The sequence below is a fragment of the Acomys russatus genome, chromosome 2 (assembly GCF_903995435.1).
Source record: "Acomys russatus chromosome 2, mAcoRus1.1, whole genome shotgun sequence".
NCBI classification, from domain to species: domain Eukaryota; kingdom Metazoa; phylum Chordata; class Mammalia; order Rodentia; family Muridae; genus Acomys; species Acomys russatus.
The window spans coordinates 91,192,660-91,208,844 of record NC_067138.1 but is presented as its reverse complement, the minus strand read 5'-3'; the positions used below and the strand labels follow the sequence as shown (position 1 = coordinate 91,208,844).

General features: G+C 39.1%; 1 protein-coding gene across 2 annotated transcripts in view; it reads right to left on the bottom strand.

Moving 5' to 3' along the window:
* Cntln (centlein) overlaps nucleotides 1-16,185 on the bottom strand; it is a 273,121-nt gene that overhangs the window by 154,773 nt on the left and 102,163 nt on the right. For both annotated transcript variants that reach the window (XM_051163969.1, XM_051163971.1), the window contains exon 8: nucleotides 12,673-12,864. In XM_051163969.1, the coding sequence (XP_051019926.1) occupies nucleotides 12,673-12,864 (192 nt within the window). The remainder of the gene's footprint in view (nucleotides 1-12,672; nucleotides 12,865-16,185) is intronic.

The following is a 16,185-nucleotide window of genomic DNA, read 5'->3' as shown; positions in this document are numbered from 1 at the left end:
TCAGGCAGCAAGGTGTCTGTCATTTTTTTTTTTATTTTGGAAGCTGCTAACTTGCACTTCCTATTTACTCAGCTAATTAATTTTATTCCTTCTCAAGTCTCTGATGTGGTTGAAGACAGCAAAGCATTGAGTAAAACATGAATATGATGATTGTTTTGTAGTTCTTGTGTGTGTATATTGTACACTGGTATAATAATATAAATGTATAGGTAAGGTGTTTTTTTAGACTAAAAAGGAGAATTGTGGAAGAATGTCTTAAGTGGATTTAACAACTGTCAATAAAGTGCTGTTAAGCCAATCAGCTAGGCAGAAGGACAGGAAGTAGAAGGCAGAACTTCCTGTATAGGGGGAAGAGTGAAGATTTGACAGTTGAGAGGGAAAGGAAGACAGTTGACAGTTGACAGGAAAAGAGGAGAGAAGTCTCCAAGGATCACAGTGGCAAGTGCTTGAGATGTATGTAAGTTTTGAGGTTTAGAGTAGTTTATGTTAGTTTACTAGTAGATTTGTACCAGTTTAGATTCTCCCCAGCTTAGTGCTTGCAGCTTTAAAGTACATTTTAGTCTCTCTGTGTCAGTTATTGGCTTCATAGGCCGAACTGATACAATTTACTGTAACAAGAAACCAAAACAAATATAAAGATGTAACATAAAATGAAATGTATAGACTGGTAACATTGTTAAACACACATGCAAAAATTCTCAACAAATGTTGACAACCCAAATTAAAGATTAAGTCAAGGGGACTGGAGAGAAGGCTCAGAGGTTAAGAACACTGGCTGTTTGATCAGTGGAATCGAATCAAGACCCAGATATGAATCCACACACATTTGGTCACTTGATTTTTGACAAAGAAGCCAAATACATTCCATGGAAAAAGGATAGCATCTTCAACAAATGATGCTGGTCTAACTGGAGGTCTATGTGTAAAAATATGCAACTGGACCCATATTTGTCACCTTGCACAAAACTCAAATCCAAGTGGATCAAAGACCTCAACATAAAACCAGGGACACTAAGTCACTTAGAAGAAAAAGTAGGGAAGAGGCTGGAACATATTGGCACAGGAGATGACTTCCTGAACAAACACCAATAGCCCAGGCCTTAATGTCAACCATTAATAAATGGGACCTCATGAGGCTGAGAAGCTTCTATAAGGCGGGAGACACTGTCAAGACAACAAAGCGACAACCTACAGACTGGGAAAAGATCTTCACCAACCCTACATCTGACAAAGGTCTAATATCCAAAATATATAAAGAACTCAAGAAATTAAACACCATCAGACCGAATAACCCAATTGAGAAATGGGGCTTCGAACTAAGCAGAGAATTCTCAACAGAGGAATATCAAATGGCTGAGAAACACTTAAAGAAATGCTCAGCCTCCTTAGTCATCAGGGAAATGCAAATCAAAACAAGTTTGAGATTCTACCTTACACCCATCAGAATGGCTAAGATCAAAAATTCAAACGACACCACATGCTGGCGAGGATGTGGGGAGAGAGGAACACTCCTTCATTGCTGGTGGGAATGCAAACTAGTACAGCCACTTTGGAAATCTATCTGGTGCTATCTCAGAAAACTGGGAATAGGTCTTCCTCAAGACCTAGCTATTCCACTCCTTGGAATATACCCAGAAGATGCTCCAGCACACAACAAGAAAATTTGTTCAACCATGTTCATAGCAGCCTTATTCATAATAGCCAGAACATGGAAACAGCCTAAGTGTCCAGCAGTAGAAGAATGGATAAAGAAAATGTGGTATATATACACTATGGAATACTACTCAGCTATTAAAAACAAGGAATTCCCAAAATTTGTGGATAAATGGATTGAGCTAGAAATGATCATAATGAGTGAGTTAACCCAGAAGCAGAAAGACTCAAATGGTATATACTCACTTATACCTGCATACTAGACCAAGGGGCATCCCATGAAAGTCTTCACTTACCAGGAAACTGGGACAGAGGGGAAGACATCCTATTGGGACTATAGATGAGAGAAGCATGGGAGAATGACAAAGTAGAAGGATCCAGAGGGTCCTAGAAACCTACAAGCAGAACATTATGATAGGCAGAGTTGGGCCCAGGGGTCCCGCTCAAACTAAGGCACCAGCCAAGGACAATACAGGAGGTAAACTTCAAACCCCTACCTAGATCTAGCCAATGGACAGGACATTCTCCACAGTTGAGTGGAGAGTCGGGTATGACTTTCCCACGTACTCTGGTGCCTCATATTTGACTATGTCCACTGGAGGGGGAGACCTGGTGGCACTCAGAGGAAGGACAGCAGGTTAACAAGAAGAGACTTGATACCCTATGAGCATATACAGGGGGAGGTAATCCCCCTCAGGCACAGTCATAGGGGAGGAAAGTAAGGGGAAAATGGGACGGAGGGAAGAATGGGAGGACGCAAGGGATGGGATTACCATTGAGATGTAACAAGAATAAATTAAAAAAAAAAAAAAAAAAAAAACACTGGCTGTTTTTCCAAAGGTCCTAAGTTCAATTCCCAACATAACCATCTATAGTGAGATCTAGTGCCCTCTTCTGGTGCACAAGCACCCATGCAGGCAGAAGCTGTATAAATAATAAATCTTTAAAAAAAAGATTAAGTCAAAAAGATCATCAATCACCACTAACTTGGCTTCATTCCAGGGATACAGTGATAGTACAACACACATAAATCAATAAATATTATCCATTACAGAGACAAAAGGCCTCAGTGAATCAACTCAATAAACACAGAAAATGCCTTTGTCAACATCTAACATCCTATCATAATGAGACTCACAGAGAGGGGCTATGGATGGAAAATACATAATGCAAAGTAATAGAGTTCATCCAACAATCTCATAGAGTGCATCATGCTAGAAGGAGAATTAAAAGAATTCCAACTAGGACCACAAAAAGTACCTATTTTCTATACTCTCAGTCAATGTGATATTTGAAGACTTAGCTAAAACAGTAAAAGAAAAGAAAGAAAGAAAAGGGTCATAAATAATACAATAATTCAAAGTATTCCTATTTGCAGAAGACATTTTTTTATATAAAGGAAATCCTACTCCATCAGAAATGTGAGTGTAGCTAATAAACATCTTCATAGGAGGAAAGTCTTAAAATTAACACAGGAAAGTTAGTCGCTTTCCCATGTGCCAATGATATACGTACTGAAAAAAAAATAAGTGAAAAACAACAATTCTACTCATAATAGCCAAGCTCCCTCACCCCATATATATAATATATGGAAATAAGCATACCAAGGAAATAAAAGATCTCTGCATTGAAAACTTAAAATACTAAAAAAGGAAAATCAGATGATAGAAAGACCTTTCATGTTCTGGATTGGAAGAAGCAGCAATTGTGAAAACTGCTGTATAACAAAAGCACTGGCTGATCCGATGGAATCTTAATTAAAAGTCCAGGGCTATTGGTTGTGGGAGTTTTGGTTTCTTTAAAAACTAAAAAAAAAAAAAAAAAAAAAAAAAAAAAGAAGAAGAAAGGAAAAAAGCAGACATGTTTTTGTTCATATCCTAGCTGTGAGATATGGGGGCTGTTCCAGTTTGTCTAGAACTGGTACTGTGATACTTGAAAGAAAACTCCATCTCAAGGAGGCAAACTACTTGCAGAAAAACATAGAAAATAAATAACCATACATCTGCAAAACCAAAAGGAAGGTAGAACACACACACATACTTCCCCCCCTCTACACACACACACACACACACACACACACACACACACCCAAAACCAACATTAAAATAACAGGAATAGACACCACTGGTCACTAATATCTCTCAACATCAACGGCCTCAACTCCCCAATAAAAAACATAGGATAACAGAATGGATGTGAAAACAGGACCCATCATTCTGCTGCATACAAGAAACACACTTCAGCAATAAAAATAGACATTACCTCAGAGTAAAGGGATGGAATAAGGTTTTCTAAGCAAATGGATGCAAGAAGCAAGCTGGAGTAGACATTCTAGTATCTAAAAAATAAATTTTTAACCAAAACTAATCAAGAGATTGGGAAGAACACTTTACACTCATTAAAGGAAAAATACACCAAGATAACATCTCAATTCTGAACATCTATACCCCAAACAGAAGGTCACCTACATTTGTGAAAGAAACATTACTAAAGCTTAAATACCACATCAAACCCCAAACAATAAAGTGTGAGATTTCAATACCTCACTGTCACCAATAAACATATCAAGACAGAAATTAAACAAAGAAATAAACTAACAGACATCATGAATCAAATAGACCTAAAAGATATCTATCTATAGAACATTTCACCTGAACATAAAATACATGTTTTTCTTAGAACCTTTTTAAAAATTGACCATATACTCAATCACAATGCAAACCTCAACAGATACAAGAAAATTGTACATTTTTATCAGATCACCAAGGATTAAAGCTGGAACTCAACAACAACAAAAACAATAGAAAGTCTACAAACTCATGGAAACTGAACAAATCCCTACTCGATGATCACTGGGTCTGGGACAAAATAAAGATAGAAATTAAAGACTTCCAAGAATTCAAGGAAAATGAGGGCACAATATACTCAGACTTATGGGGCACATTGAAAGCTGTGCCAAGAGGAGAAGACATGGCACTAAGCATCATCGTAAAGAAATTGGAGAGATCCATTTTGGCAACTTAACAGCACACCTGAACACTCTAGAACAAAAAGAAGCAAACCAACGAGGAGTAGATGTCAGGAAACCATCAAACTCAGGGCTGAAATCAATAAATTAGAAACAAAGCAAACAATACAAAGAATCAACAAAACCAAGGGCTAGTTCTTTGAGAAAAGCAACAAGATAGACAAAACCTTAGCCCAACTAACTAAAGAGCAGAGAGACAGTATCCAAATCAACAAAATCAGAAATGAAAATGGAACATAACAACAGACACCGAGGAAAGCCAAGAATCATTAGGTCTTACTTCAAAAGCCTGTATTCCACAAAACTGGAAGATCCAAAAGAAATGGATGGTTTTCTTAATAGATTTCCCTTACCAAAGTTAAATTAAGATCAGGTAAACAGTGTAAACAATCCTATAACCCCTAAGAAAGTAAAAGCAGTCATCAAAATTCTCCTAACCAAAATAAAAGCCGAAGTCTTTTAGTTCAGAATTTTGCCAGACATTCAAATAAAAGCTAATACCAATACTCCTCAAATTATCCCACAAAATAGAAACATACCAAACTCGTTCTATGAAGCCACAATCCCCCTATACCTAAACCACACAAAGACTTAACAAAGAAAGAGAATTCCACACTAATTTCACCCATAAATATTGATGCAAAAAATACTTGATACTTGAAAATGGAATCCAAGAACACATCAAATATATCAACCACCATAATCAAGTAGACTTCATCCCAGGTATAGGCATAAAGTTATTATATAGTTTAAAGTATGATTTCTGTCTCATTGCTGTTTGAACATTGCTCCCCAATTGTTCCCTAGCCTGCAACAGAGAAGCTTACAGCCAATTACTGAGCAGGAGAGAAAATAGGGCTGGACTTCGTGCCAGCCAAAGAAGGAGACTTAAAGAAGGATGTAGGGGATTCAGCTTGGGGGCTGAGCCATCAGAGAGGTCCAAGAGTGATCACAAAGAAGGGGCTGGAGTCAATGAAACCTAGAAAGTGCAAATATTGCAGGGATATTTGTTGTGAGTAAGACAATAAATCACAGACGGTTAAGAACAGGCTAAAACCTCTCAAGATTGTATTATGTGACTTTATAAACAAATATAATAGACTCTCAATTATTTGTGTGATAGCTGGGAAAAGAAATGAGCTAAGAAAAATAAACACAGTTTTATAAAAACAGCTTCAATACCAGGGATGTAAAGGTGGTATTGAAAATCCATCAGTGTAATTCACCATATAAACAAGCTTAAAGGAAAAAAAAAAATCACATGAACATCACATTAGAATCAGAAAAAGCCTTTGACAAAATACAACACCCCTTCATGATAAAAGTCTTAGAGAGATCAGGGATACAAGGCACATATCTAAAAATAATAGAGGTTATATAGAGCAAGTCAATAGCAAACATCAAATTCAGTGGAGAGAAACCCAAAGTGATTGCACTAAAATCGGGGAAAAGACAAGGCTGCTCACTCTATCCATGGCTCATCAATATAGTACTTGAAGTTCTAGCTAGAGCAACAGGACAACTAAAGGATATCAAGGGGATAAAATTGGAAAGGTAGAAGTCAAAATATTGCTATTCACAGAAGATATGATAGCATATATAAGTGACCCCCAAAATTCCACCATAGAACTATTACTGCTGATAAACACCTTCAGCAAAGTTGTTGGATACAAAAAAACAAACAAAAAACAAGCAAACAAAACAAAACAAAAACAGTAGTCCTCCTGTATACAAATGACAAAAGAGCTGAAAAAGAAATTAGAAAACCTATACCCTTTACAATAGCCACAAATAATACAAAATATCTCGGTGTAACTCTAACCAAGCAAGTAAATTACCTGGATGACCAGAACTTCGAGTCTCTGAAGAAAGAAACTGAGTAAGATATCAGAAGATGGAAATATGTCCCATGTTCATGAATCAGTAGGGTTAACATAGTAAAAATGGCCATCTTATCAAAAGCAACCTACAGACTCAATGTAATCCCCCATCAAAATACAGCACAATTCTTTACAGACTTTGAAAGAACAATTGTAAACTTCATATGGAAAAAAAAAACCCAGAATAGCTAAAACAATAATAGAACTTCTGCTATACTACAGGGCAATAGTAATTAAAAACGACATGGTAGTGGCATAGAAATAGACTGGTTGATCAGTAGAATTTAGTCGAAGATCCAGACATAAAACCCACATACCTATGGACACTTGATTTTTGACAAAGGAGCTAAAACTATGCAATAAGAAAAGACAGCATCTTCAATAAATGATGCTGTTCTAATTGGATGCCTACATGTAGAAAAACAAAAACAGGTCCATATCTATCACCCTGCACAAAACTGAAGTCCTGGTGGATCAAAGGCCTCAACATAATACCAGATACACTAAATCTGTCAGAAGAGAAAGTGGGGAAGAGCCTTGAGCTTATTGGCACAGGACACAACTTCCTAAACAGAACACTAACATATCTGGCTCTAAGATCAACAATTAATAAATGAGACCTCATGAAACTGAAAAGCTTCTGTCAATAGACACTGTCAACAGAACAAAACAACAGTCTACGGATTGGGAAAAGTCATTTACCAATCCTACATAAGACAGAGGGCTAATATCCAAAACACATAGAGAACACAAAACATTGAACACCAACAAACAAAATAACCCAATTAAAAAATGGGGAACAGAGCAAAAAAGAGAATTCTCAACATGACTCGCTGATAAGCACTTAAAGAAATGCTCAATGTCCTTAGTCATCGGGGAAACACAAACCAAAACAAGACTGAGATTCCATTGTATATACATCAGAATGGCTAAGATCAAAGACTCAAGTGACAGCATGTGCTGGTGACAATGTGGAGAAAGGGGAACACTCCTCCAATGCCTGTGGGACTACAAACTTGTACAGCCACTTTGGAAATAATTCTGGTGCTTTCTCAGAAAATTGGGAATAGCTCTACCTCAAGACCTAGCTATATCACTCCTGTGTATAACAAAAGACACTCTACCATACAACAAGGACACTTGCTCAACTATGTTCATAGTACCTTTATTCATAATAGCCAGAATCTGGAAAGAACCTAGATATCCCTCAACCAAAGAATGGATAAAGAAACTGTGGTACATTTTTATACAGTGGAATACTACTCAGCTATAAAAAACAAAGAAATAATCAAATTTGCAGGCAAATCGATAGAACCAGAAAAGATCATCCTGAGTGAAGTAATCCTGACCCAGAAAGACACATATGATATATACTCACTTATAAGTAATCTGTCATCCATATAGTATAGGATTTTTCTCCATATATTACAGGATAAACAAACTACAATGTACAGACCCAAACAAGGTAAGTAGCACATAGGATCCAAGGAAGGATGCTTATATTTCACTCAGAATGAGAAATAGGATAGACAAAGGTAGTGGTTGAAGAGAGGTAACAAGGTAGGAGAAGATACATAAAGAAATATGAAGGTGGAGATCAGACCTTAGAGAACTGGAGTAGGAGGACAAAAGGCCTATAGAGAAAAGAGAAACTGTGGTCTGGGGCATCTCACTGACAATCTGGAGACCTAAGTGAGGTTTAGGCTCTTGGGGTATATGAGAGGGATTTTAGCCGAGACTCCTGTAGCAGGGATCATAGAGACTGAAGAGGACACCCTCTCCCTAGACAAGTCTCCTATTAGAAGGAGAGGAAATCCAACCCACCCACAAAAACTTTGACTCAAAATTCACCCTGCCTACAAGATGTGCAGGGATAAAGAGAGAACAGATAGAGCAGAGATTGGGAAATATCCAACCAATGCCTGCCCCAACCCAAGACCCACCCCATAGGAAAGAACCAACCCCTGATACTATTATGGATACTCTGCTATGCTTGCAGAGTCGGCGGAGTTGTCCTCTAAGAGGCTCTACTCAGCAAAGCTGAGACTCACAGCCAAATATTGTGCAAGCTTAGGGGCCTTGTGGAAAAGTAGGAGGAAGGATATAAAAGACCTGGAGGTGACAGGAAAGTCACAGGAAGAGAGCCAACTAACCAAGACCCAGAGGGGCCTGTTGAGACTGAAGAACCAACCAAGGACCTTGCATGGACTAGACCAAGGCTTCCAACAAAGATGTAGTCAATGGGCAGCTCAGGCTTTGTGTGAGTCTTCTAGTGAAGGGAGCAGCGGCTCTCTCTGACATGGTCCCTCTTGCCAGCTTTTGGATTACTTCCCCCTGGTGGGACTGCCTTGCCAGGCCACAGGGGAAGAGAACATTCTCAGTCCTGATAAACATGATGAGCAGGGGTGGATGGAGGGGGACTCCCCTTTTCTGAAGAATAGAGGAGGGTAATGGGTGAGAGGGAGAAAGAGTGGGTGGGGCTGGGAAGTAAGGAGGGATAGGGCTAAGACCAGGATGTAAAGTTAATTAATTAATTAATTAATAGAGGCAAAACCAAAATGGAACCATTATCTCTTGCCCTGCACAAAACTCAACTTCAATTGAATCAAGGACATGATATCTGAAACTGCTAGCGACACAAGTGTGGGGTTTTGAACAGGACGCTAGTAGCACAGGGGAAAAGGACAGACAGTTGACCAGTAGAATTTCAGGAACTGAAAAAGCTTCTGTGTGGCTAAGTCAACTGAAAATCAAGTGAAGAGGCAGCTTACAAAAATGGGAGAAAATCTTTAGCAGCTATAAATCCAACAGGGAAGAAATTAGCATCTACAATAAACAAAGAAAAAATATAAAGGACTATCAAATACTTTAAAAGTGTTCAACATCCTTTGCTGTTATTAGGGAAATGCAGGTTAAAGCTAAAACTACTTTAAGATTCTCTTACTTAGGCCACTGGGAAAACAAATGAGAACAAATGCTGGCATAAACTTGGGTACAGGGGAACCTTTATATATTGTCATTGGGAATGTGGACTAGAGTAGCCAGCTTGGATTTCTGTCTGGTGATTTCTAATAAAACTAGGAATAGAAATATCATATGACCCAGCTTTAGCACTCCTAGGCATATAACCAAAGGACACTACATACTAATAAAGAGATGGTTACACCTCCATTTTCATTGATGTTCTTCTATTCATACTAGCTAGAAAATGGAATCAGCCTAATGTCCGTTACCTGATGAATGACACAGATAATGTGATGCATATATGTGATAGAATATTACTCAGCTACAAAAGTTAAATTATAGCATTTGCAGGTAAATGGATAGGATTGAAAAGCAATGCTGAGTGAAGTCTTCAAGACTTAAAAAGATACATATCACATATTTTCTCACAAATGCTCAACTTAGCTTTGAATCTTTTGTGGTTCAACTTGGGGTTCATGTGGAAGTAGAAAGCTAGGAACTGGCCACTTGGGGCAAACGGAATTAGGAATGGGAGATTGTACAAGATAGTTAAAATGAAAATAGAGAAGGAAATATTGGGGTAGGAATGGTTCAATAGTGGAGGGTAGGGAAACTGTTAACCAAAATGAAGAATGTATGACAATGCTTTATGGGAACCTATGATCTTGCAACACAAATAAAATTTAGGGAGGACAGTAGAATACAGGTGACTCGTGAAGGAACAGGGAAGGGAGGTAACACTGAGGACGGACTGTTTAGGCAGTAGTGACTCCAGGTGGGTGGGGGTGAAGGAAGTGGGGCTTGATAATCAGCACTAAGCATACAGTAAGACACCTTATGGAAATGCACCAGTTTGTAAGAGAATTTTACAATATTGTTAAGAAAATGGAGCTTAAACGGAGGCACTCTTCACAGGTTGACAACGCTATTCCCACAAGGCATAGATGATTAAATCAAAGTCTCAGTGCCAGATATAGGATACTGCACTAAGAGTTAGTTATATGTCAGGGAGATCACAAGAAAGAACGCAAACTGATTGTTCTTGGTTTCCCATCAAAACTATACAGTAAGACTCCATCATTGATGATCCCACACTCTTTGGTTGAGGGCATGAAGAAACCAATCTGGAACTGACGAGAAAACTCTCTACCAGCTGGATAACATTCAGAGTGCTGGAAACTGCTATGTGGGTTACCGTGGAGAAAAGCCATTACCAGTCTTACCAATCTTTGCTCCCTGCATGCTACAATTCCAAGATACCAGGCAAGACGGTGTACCAGCAGCATGGCAGTTGTGACTGGATTAGACTTGAGATCTTTTTAAAAGGAAGTATTTTATGTTGGGAAACTGTAAATCTGGTCAAAAGCCCATGTCTGAGGAGGTCAAAGGTCCCAGAAGGAACTGTATGTTTTCCTAAATGCTTGTGTTCTTACACTGGCTTCTAAATAATTCTTTGTATACTCTCATGTGGTGAGAGAAGCTTTTGTCTTACAGTGGGTAGCAATTAATACAGAGACTTGCAGCTGATCAAAGTATGTGACTATGAGTGTTCACTTATAGATTAGCTTAGATGGGATAGCTGTATCCTCCTCCCTCCTAAAACTCAGAAAATTTGGAAGCAGAGTGGGCAAAGAGGCGGTTAGAGTCAGGGGGATGTCATGGAGAGGTGTGAAATGATGCCTTCTGGATATGACAAAACTACTGCACATGAACCCTGCGCAACCTATGGTTACCTGCACAAGACTTCATAAGATCAAGCTAGTCAAAATACCAGCATGGATGGCTAAAGGGTTTCCAAGTTCCACTCCTAGCTCCAGCTCTGCAGTGACTTAATGTGCCACAGTGGGTTGTTTCCCACAGGGAGCTTCCCCCTCCTCTGAGGAGAAGGAGGAAGGAGATTGGAGGGAGGAGTGTGTGAGGGGGAACTTGGAGGAGAGGAGGGCTGCAATGAGGATGTAAAGTGAATAAATAAAATAATTAATAAAAACAGGTTACTGGCAGTTGATTGCTGCTAAGGGAGGCAACACACCTTTCTTTGGAAGTGTGGCTGAGGACAGGTGGACCACATTCATTATGCTATATTAAATAAGATTTTAAAAAAGACATTAAGTGGGATCTCATCTTGAGGATTATCTAAACGACATTCCATAAGAAGTTATGAAATTGATACTATTAATATCAGTATTTTATTTAGGAGGAACTTGGTTTTAAAATATAAGAAAACTGTTCATGGTTTCTGGGTCCAGACAGTCTGCAGCTCCCTTCTCAGACATAAACTCTGACCAAGACATGGCTAAGTAACTGGGGGAGAGCTGCAGGCAAGAGATGATGTCTAGGAGGACTGGCAGGACAAAACAAGACAGAAAGGGCAGGGAAGTGCCAAAGGAGGAACTCAGATAACAGGGTTCAAGGGACTGCTCAAGCTCTGCTTGCAGAGCCATCTTTATTACTTAGCTACTAAACAATATATAGGCAATATAAAGAGCAGTGGAAACATTTTAAAAATGTTCATTCCTGAAGTGAGCCCAGAGCCTTGTGTTCTGCCTGCTGTTGTGAGTGCCTTCTGAGGTCCCTGTGTCGCTGTGCTGTTCACTATGCAGGTACACCAAATGACATTTCCAAAACCCCAGGCCAATGCACTATCAAGAAGAGGCTACTACTAACAAGAATTAAGTAAACAATAAAACACTTTACTGCAAATATTTTTATGAGACATACTATTAGACACTTTTCCACTTTCTTACCTCATTTAAGTTAGAGTCTCAAATAGACATGACATATTAATTTGCTCTTCAATAGCCACATAATTCACAATAACCACTCACAGTTCAAGGAAAGTGAAGGCATCAGAAGCCTGAAAACAGGTGGTCACACTACATGCATCATGAGGAAGCACAAAATGATGAATATCCATGATCAGCTTACTTTCTCCTCTATTTCTATATTAGATATATTATTATTTCTATATGCATTTTCTTTTTAATATGGACCACATATAACATACACGTTCACAAATAATATATAAAATATTAAAATGTAAAAATTTAATTTTACCTTCAAGCATATGCAGGTTTATTTAATTCTCACTCAAATGCAGAAATGAATTATTCTGGTATTATGTGGGTAACATTTTAGAAAGTCTCTCACCTTTGCTGAGTGGTTTGAATTGTTTTCTTGATTCAAAAAGGTTGTTCTTTGTGATTCCTGAAGTTTTTCTTTTAATTTTACGTTTTCCAGTTCTTTTTGAAACAGTTGATCCTGAAGATTAACAACACTCTGCCGGAGCATAGATTCATTTGATTTTGTAGTTTCAAAACAAATATGTAATTCATTATAAAGCTGTTGAAAAAAAAAACACAAAAAAATGATATAATCAATAAAGTAACTATGTGGATTTATATATGTATATATGTGAATTATATATGGAAATATACCTAACCTTAAGTTATGTTAACAGCCAACAAGCAGACACAATGTATAAGTGATACAGTTGAGTATCAATATGACACTTCTTCTGGCATTCAAATTGTAAAATGTGTTATTGGCCAGGGCAACTGACAATAAGAGTGTTAAGTATAAAGGAAGAGAAAAGACTCTAAGCTACTTAGGCTCACTTGTAGGGCTTCATATTTAAACAAATTGCTCTTAAATAAGCAATGACAATTCTACTACAATGCCCTCCACCCTTTTTTAAATCAGCTAAGCATCACAAAGATGTGGAACATTCTGTAATTTGTTAGGAAAGGACACAGAAGCATACTGCATATTTCATTGAAACTTTGAGATTAATTGATGTATTTTCATTTAGTATAAATCAGTGTCTACTTCTAAAGGTAGCCAGAAGGAAAGCTAAGCAATCAGGCTAGAGGCCCATGCAGACATACGTATCAGGACGGTGGTGCTCTTCCAGACAGAAGGGAGAGCAAAGATCTAGAACTGAATACTAACACAAAAGCAGTACTCTAAAGGCACAGGGAAATGAGCTCCAGTTGTTCAAGTCAAGATGCAAGCATGCAAAGCCCTCGCTTACTGAGACCATGAGCCAGTGTGTGCTGCATGCTGAACACCTCAAACAGGAGTCCTGGTTAGCCCCTCCAGTGCTCGGGAATTTGCTTAGTAAGGAAACTTCCAACTTGGGCTTGTTATTTAATGTGATTTATTTCAATTGTGGTGACAGATTTACATGGGAAATGCAAATGTATACCTGCTGCTAACACTGTAATTGTGACCCAAAAGCCAACATTGTTTTAAGAAAAACAGCTACCACAGAAACTGTAATATAACAAAAGTAAAAACCTCCAAGTGAAGAGATCACAATACAAAGCTAATAGAGTGGGATTTTAAGTTTGCTCAACCAATTAAAGATATGGAATATCTTCATTAATGGCATATAGAAAAATTCACAAGAATGGAAGTTTTAATTCAATATTGCTATACATTTCATATATGTGATATAATTTAATTTCTAAAACTTAAAATTTCAAGAAAGGCATGTGTATCTTCTTTAAAAGTTTCCTAAAATATACAATATTTCATGAAAGTGAGAATCCTAAAATCTTCTAAAGTATAATTAATTAAAGCATTTGGGGTCAGCAGCAGCCATGCCCTGTGCTACCCCATGGCCGTGAGCCTCAGCAAGGGCCAGAAGGTGACAAAGACTGTCAGCAAGGTAAGGCACAACCGGCGCCTCGGCGCCTCACTAAGCACACCAAGTTCCTGCGGTGTGCCCTATGAGCTGCGCGCCATGGAGCTGCTCAAGGTGTCCAAGGATAAGTGCACGCTCAAGTTCATCAAGAAGAGGGTGGGCACACACATCCGGGCCAAGAGGAAGTGGGAGGCACCATGAGGAAGGCAGCAGCCATGAAGGACTAACGCCCCCTTCCTCAATAAATGTTTGTGCACAGTTAAAAAAAATTGGGGGTCTATAAATGATACCTATTATTATAAATACTTAACTAATTCTTATCACTATAGCAAAATTTAAGCAATTTTACAAAATAGAATTCATATAGAATTCTACATATAAAACTCATAAAGAATTTCTAAGACAAATTGACGCTTTCCTTTGTCATTGCGTTATACAGCAGGTATATGACAACAAGCTTTTCACAGCTGATGTTATCAGATACTCTAAAAAAAGGAGAACAGGAATGCTGACAGATTGCAGGGACAGTCAGGGTCAGTGTGGGCCCAATAACCACCCACCTACAGATGCTCTCATGACTGGGGAAAGCAACCTCTAGAGGCTAGAGCCAAGCTGCAGGGAGAGGTTGGACTTAGCAGGAGTAAGGGGGTGCGCCTTGCCACCCCTTCAGCTCCTTCTTTATACACAAAGGCCTATTCTCCTAGGGAGAGAATCCTCTGTCTTAAGCTCTTCTGCCTCTTCTGGCTTCCCATTCTGGCTTCATCAAACAGAAGGGCAGTGGTGCCCTTCTGCTGTTCTTCCTGTGACTGCTCAACTGCGAGCCTGCTCACAAGGCTCCCCAGCTGTAAGTGCTCTCCCTGGGTGGATAACTCTAGACACTGGAGCAACTGTGTCATGTGGTAATACTTGTACTCAAAGCAACAGGAACTGAAAAGAAAAGAAAGAAGAAGAACCGGAATAGAAGATCTAGACCAGCACACTTCGAGGAACTGGGACCAACTCATTTCTTGGATCTTATTCCACATACACATCTCTGGGTTGCCTGCTCTTGTTTGATCATGACTGCCCTTACTTCCGGCAGGATCACTAATCAGCTTCATATGCCAGAACCTGTAATAACCTAGATTGGACAATTCAGCTGAAAAATGGGTGAACAAAATGTGGCACAGTTACAGAATGGAGTGTTACTCAGGTGTTAAAAATATGACATAATGAAATTTACAGGCAAATAGATGCAGCGAGAAAAAAAAATCATCTGCATGTGGTAGCCCAGACCCAGAAAGACATATGTACTCACTTATAAGTAGATACGAGCTGTTACATAAATGATAAGCAGAGCTAAAATCCATAGACTCATAGAGATTAGGTGAAGAGGCAGCTGGTGGGGAGGGGAGTGGCACATGGATCTCCCTGGGAATGGAAAATAGAATAGATTTTGGGGGTAAACTGGGAGCAAGTAGGGATGGGAGCAGGAGGGATCAGCTTGAGGGTACAGAGAGAGTATGTGGGAAGAGACAGCTGGAATTGAGGGCCATGGGGAGGCAGTATGGAAACTTAGTGCTATGGAAACTCCCTGGAATCTATGAGGGCACCTGAGTGAGAACTCCTGGTAGTAGAGGATAGTCTAAACTGGCCATCTTTTGTACCCAGTGGTAGGACTGAGTTGTTGGCCAGAGGGTCCCATGGAGATCCCTAAACAACACAGGCTGATGCTAGGCCAGAGGGTTGCTCTGAAACTTGAGAGTCGGGTCCCACAGCTGAGAACAACATCCGCACAGCTCATTGAAGGTAAAGAGTTTGCCAGGCAGTGGTGGCGCACGCCTTTAATCCCAGCACTCGGAAGGCAGAGGCAGGTGGATCGCTGTGAGTTCAAGGCCAGCCTGGTCTACAAAGCTAGTCCAGGACAACAGCCAAGGTTACACAGAGAAATCCTGTCTTGAAAAAAAACAAAAACAAACAAACAAACAAACAAAAACAAAAAAGAAGAAGAAGGAGGAGGAGGAGGTAGAGAGTTT